This window comes from Gouania willdenowi, chromosome 1, assembly GCF_900634775.1.
Source record: "Gouania willdenowi chromosome 1, fGouWil2.1, whole genome shotgun sequence".
In the NCBI taxonomy this organism is placed as follows: domain Eukaryota; kingdom Metazoa; phylum Chordata; class Actinopteri; order Blenniiformes; family Gobiesocidae; genus Gouania; species Gouania willdenowi.
This window is the reverse complement of record NC_041044.1, coordinates 36,234,880-36,240,879: the sequence shown is the minus strand read 5'-3', so window position 1 is coordinate 36,240,879 and position 6,000 is coordinate 36,234,880. Positions and strand designations below refer to the sequence as shown.

General features: G+C 36.7%; 1 protein-coding gene across 2 annotated transcripts in view; it reads right to left on the bottom strand.

Moving 5' to 3' along the window:
- Positions 1 to 6,000, bottom strand: part of ldb1b (LIM-domain binding 1b) — a 46,967-nt gene that overhangs the window by 22,863 nt on the left and 18,104 nt on the right. Inside the window, exon 1 of one of the 2 annotated variants that reach the window (XM_028445223.1) lies at positions 2,697 to 2,854. The exons of the other annotated variant lie outside the window; for it this stretch is intronic. Within the exon in view, the coding sequence (XP_028301024.1) occupies positions 2,697 to 2,721 (25 nt within the window). The 5' untranslated portion in view covers positions 2,722 to 2,854. Of the gene's footprint in view, positions 1 to 2,696; positions 2,855 to 6,000 lie in introns of those variants that run through there. 2 annotated transcript variants of the gene reach the window in all.

The following is a 6,000-nucleotide window of genomic DNA, read 5'->3' as shown; positions in this document are numbered from 1 at the left end:
TGAAGAATGGTCTCCCTTCACCCACACAGAGACTCTCCTGCTGCTGAAGGCTTAAAGAGATACTCAACCCTTCCCATGAATGCACTTTAGATAACCATCTAAAGCGGAATAACAAAAATGTGTTTGTCATTTGTATAGGAAATGCCTTTAGTGTCAATTAGATAAACATTTAGCCCTAAAATACTCACAATATGTCCCTTTATATGTGGGCATCGTCATTTTGTTATGTGACACACGTATTTTCAAGAGTAATCAACATTCCTCCCAGAGTTCAAAATCCTGTTAGTCACATTATTCTGAATCTATAAATTGATTCAAGAAGTAAATACATGTGTATTATTAGTGATTATTTGTCACTGTGTGTTAGGCTATAATGCTAGCTGCCTGTTCCTCCTGCCTAGCATTCAGCGCTCAAATTCATACACATTTGTGCACCTCGAGGAATAATTACGAAAAAATATATGTATAAATTCTTATTCTAAAAAGCAAAATTGGAATGTCATATGTTTTTTTGTTTTTAGTTTCCTCAAATATCTCAAGTCTCCTTGATTTCTAAGCCTTCTTTGTACTACTAAATTGCTTTCTAATGATAAGAAGTAGAGATGTTCAATATTATCCGAATAACTGATATCCGATATTGTCCAACACTTAATTTCCAATATAGTCCAATATCGATAAAAACCCCCTTCTGTCCCCAACCTAATTTTAGTTGACATAATATATGTATATATACAGTATATATATGTCATAATTGTAATTAATTACAATTATAATTGACCTCAACTCTGACCGTAATCAATTGAAGGTGTAATTGTAATTAAAAAATGTAATTGACCCAGCCCTGATTAATGAACTACTGCTTTGAAACTTCTAAAGACTCGTTTTTACTGTTTACATGGATATCATAAAGTGAGCAACTGAAACCAGGTCCACTCTGTGATGTGGGAAATCTGGAGACCGATAAAGAAGTGCCCCCTCCCCAGGTGACCGAGTAAAGCGGATAAGCTGCTCTGAGGGCTCCCCCCCCCCCCAACTCCTGCCCTCAGCAAAGATGCTAGGTCTGATTTTATGTACAGTATTTGTGTTGTTTATGTTAAGCCTGGGACACGAGCACTTCTTGCTGCTCGTGACTCTCGCGTCAGTTGTTCCGTAGCATCTTTGTGTGTGTGGAGCTCAGGGGGTGGGGGTGGGGGTAGTCAGAAGTATAGCTTAGAAGTCTCTGCTGCGGGTGACTTATGTGGATTTGCCTATCTTAAATTTGCTGGCCCCTGTCACCATGGCAACGCCAGCAAGTCAGTGTGCTGACAGTGGCTAAGGAACATCCATGGCAAATGGACACACAAGGGTTAATCCTGTGTGTACACGTGTGTGTGCGTGCGTGTGTGTGTGTGTGTGTGAAGTGGTACATGATGGGGTTAATCCCCACTGTGTGTGTTTGAGTGAGTCTGTATCTGTGTGGCGGGTGATGGAGAGGAGGTGGTGGGAGGTGTGTTGGGATAAGGCTTGAGGGGCTTACACACACACACACACACTGTCTTTGCTCTCAGGCATTGGGTAAGCCTTATCTGCAACCAGCATCCCAAACACCGAGGCCAAACATGTACAAAATGTACACACCTAACCTTCACTTCATGCACACTGCTCCGCATTCATACATAAACCACTAAATCATGTAGAAAAAGGGATTACTGCTGACACATATACAGTAGCTGCTGAGTAAACACCTGGACAGCTCTGCTTAACTGACTACTTTTACAGAAACTTCATCAGAACTTGCTGGAATTATTACGCAGAAGTCAAGGAAACATCAAAGCAACCAGCAGACGCCTCTGAAGAAGACTAGCAGAGTTGACAGTCGAAAAATGTCAGGAGATCATGAAAAACTGTTATCTGGATAAATGAAACCTTAACATATGATTAAAAGAGAAGCCAAAAAGAACTTGCTGGAATTATTACACGGAGTTCATTGAAATATCAAAGCGATCAGCAGACGCCTCTGAAGAAGGATAGCAGTTGACAGTCGAAACATGTCAGGAGATCAAAGTAAATTTCATGAAAAACAGTTGCCTGAATAAATGAAACCTTAAGATATTATTAAAAGAGAAAACAAAAAGAACTTGCTGAAATTATTACGCGTGATTCAAAGAAACATCAAAGCAAATAGCAGACTGAAAAACAGTTGTCTGAATAAATTAAACCTTAACATATTATTAAAAGAGAAGACAAAAAGAACTTGTTGGAATTATTACGCGTAATTCAAAGAAACATTAAAGCAATCAGCAGACGCCTCTGAAGAAGACAAGCAGTTGACAGTCGAAACATGTCAGGAGATCAAAGTACATTTCCTGAAAAACAGTTGTCTGAACAAATTAAACCTTAACATATTATTAAAAGAGAAGACAAAAAGAACTTGTTGGAATTATTACGCGCAATTCAAAGAAACATCAAAGCGATCAGCAGATGCCTCTGAAGAAGACTAGCAGTTGACAGTCGAAACATGTCAGGAGATCAAAATAGATTTCCTGAAAAACATTTGTCTGAACAAATGAACCTTTAACATAATAATCTTCATCAAACACAACACAGAACTCGTGCAATGTCTCCGAAAAAAGAAAAAGTTTGCTGAGATCAGAGAGACATATAAAGGAAATCAGAAAAGAAAAAGACACAAAGGCAAAGGTCATCTACGGTCTTACCTCCATCAGACTCTGACATCGCCATTTTGTCTGCCACTAAACACACGTTCACAGCTACACACTCTGTGTTTTCATGCCTCTTCTTCTAGCTGATATCTGCCATGTCCAGACTGTCAGACTCAGGGGCACGATAGGGGTGAGAATGACGTGTGTGTGTGTGTCCCACATGCGTGTATAAAGTGTGCAACATGTCACTTCCACTCTCGAGTCAACAGGAAGCCGAGTGTCACATGTGTCTGCCAGAGAAGTGATAACAGCCGTCTCCTCGGCCTTTCCTTCAGCACAGCCCCAAACAATGAGGACAGAAACACGTTGGACTGACCTCTGGAAAATAATCAGGAATAACTCTTTATTTAGCAAGTGTTTGTATTCAGACTTTTAAAATAACAAACAACTTCTTAGGTGCTTATAAATGATTTATAGCAAAAGTTTAATTATACAAGAATACTACATTTATTTTTGCTGAATAAATGTCATTTAAAGGACATTTTACTGAGAAATGGACTTGTTAGAGCCCGATATGTGACAACAATCCAAAATGTAACAAGACCCAAATGTTATTAAAGTAATAAAACCCAAAATGTAATAACTGGCCAGTATTTTAACAAGATGCTGAGCCCAACACTTAAGATGTATTTGCCTTTTGTTATTACATTGTAGGGCAGTCAAAATATTTACCCTTAATAAGGTAATAATATTATTACATCATAGACTGAGTCAATGATTTATGGATTAAAGGACTCATTTCTTCAATGTAGAGAGTAGTATCATACACAAATGTGTATATGCATAAATGTGTGTGTTTTTCTTACGGTTATTAGATTATGGGGAAGGTAAAATACTTTTCCCCAAATAGTGCAATAATTTTATGACATTATATACTGTATATATTAGTTCTGGGACTTTCTTGCATTAATTGCGATTAATGAATCGCAAAAAAAAAACACACAGAGTTAATCGCTTTTTTTTGCACTCTAAACAGTGCGGAACTGTTCTCATTGTACGGGTTCCCCGTATTCCCATAATACTGATGCACAGACCACAACACAAGAAAAAGGACAACCCAAGGAGAAGTTGATGCTGTGCTTCGTGAATGGAAATTTTTGTTTAAAAAAAAATATAAAATAACAGATAGAAAACAATTATTACATTATTGACCAGTTGTAATATTTCAGGTTTTATTACATTTGTATTTTTTTTAATAACAATTTTGATCTTGTTACATTTTGGGTCGTTGTTACATTTCAGTCTCTAACAGGGCTGAAATTTGTCATTGTTCCTTTTCAATCTTTAACATACATACCACTCCCTGTATACTTTTATATACCCTGTATATAAAAATTACAGGTTGCCAGATATCCATTAGCTATCAGCAAAAAAAAAGTATTATATCGGCCTGCATCTAAAAACTGTATAATATTGTTTTTATTTGAATTATTGAGTTTTTCAGGGTTGTCTAAATTATTTTGTATTTATTTTATTCAATTTTAGAATATTCTTGAGTTTAAGTTTTAAATGTATGTAACCCATTTGTTATTATGTCACTTGAGCAAACCTTTTCTAACATTTCACACTAAAAATAAGTAATATTTTTATCCGATCAATATCGGTATCGGTCATAATACTCACGGCAGCAATATCAGTACGGTATAGGAAGTGAAAAAGTTGTATCGGCCCTAATATTCCGGTATATGGTCCCAAGGTATTAATAGAATGACTCTGAGGAGGTAACGGCACCAAAGCAGATCAAGCTGTGTAATTTCTGACCTCAGTTGTTTTCCAAATCAGGAAAGTAAACAGATCAACTCCCTTTATGACAGCTCTTATCTTGATTCTCTTAGCGTAGCCTACAAACAAAACATCTCATACAACAGCCGTACACACGCATTATAATGTATTATTCAGGTTCACATGGGATAATGCAGAAATACAGACTACAGTTAATCTTACATGCATGTTTTTGGACAATGGAAAGAAACAAGAGACAAATCCTCTAAAAGCTTGTTTTGAACTTGTCCCTTGGCCTGTTCAAAGTGAACTGCACTGATCCCTGTGCTTAGGATGAGAGCTAACTGTGAAATTAGTTTATTATAAGTGTCTTTCTGTCGTTTTTAGCCCAAACAGGAAGTACAACGCCTCTGCCACCCCCACAGACAACAATCCTTATGTTTCCTTCCCTGAGCATAAAACCAAAGTCCACCTTTCATGACTTCCACATGTTTTTTCACCGTTTAATGACTTCTTTAAACACAATGATCAAGCACTCGCTCCATGTCTTGACCTAGATATTATTTGGCATTCTGGTTCTGTTTTTCGGACAAAGAATTCTCTATTGAGGGAGGATCCAAAGACTGAGATGCAACTGTTGAAAGAATAAACTTGCTAATAATGGTGTCAGAAAGAATTAAAACAGCTCATATTCTCTATTCATTTGTTTTTCAAAATAATAAATATTTGTTATAATTTACTTGCAGATGAATAGATTTTTTCTAAAAGACAAAATAGACCATGATTAGTCTCATTTTAGTTACAGTAGCATACATATAAGAATATAAAATTGTCAAACTCATGGCCAGGGGCCAAATTTGGCTCTTTGGAGCATCTAATTCAGCCCCCAGGTGAAAGTAAAAATGACAGGAAAAACATGAATCATTGTGTAAATGAAAATCAACAATATTTGCAGGGGCTCACGGTATTCCCGGTGCTTATATCGCATGATTGCAGTCATCTTTAATGTTAAATAGCTGGTAAAAACTCAAATTACTTACAAAATCCTTCAATTTTTCTCAAATTATGACAGAATTTTTCCCTTGATTAAATATAAATTGATCACAAAATCTAGGACATTTGAAGTGAAGATCCTCTTGAGACTGATGTCTGATATGATACATTTCTGTTTCGTATTTTTTCAATTGAACTAAAATGAGTTTGACACCCCTGCGACTAAGCTTTGAGTAAAAACTTTCTATTTTAATACTTTGAATAGAAACACAGTCAAACACGACTTTAGAATTTGGTTTTTCCAAATGTTACAAAAGTCACTTCTGTTTTCCACGACAGGATCGTGCATCCCTGTGAAGGTGTGAAAGAGTCACGCTGAGGCCTGCAGGTTTCTAATGTGTCCTTGCTTCAACTGTAATTCAGGATAATGTTAAATGACTTTATTTAAAGCATCATGATGACTCTTTAATCAGACTCTGGTTTGTAGATTAAAGGAGAGATCTTAAAGCCGATGGACTGTATCGCTCCAGGACTAAATTTGACTCCTAAATCTGTGTTTGACCCCCTGACCGCAGTGTACTTA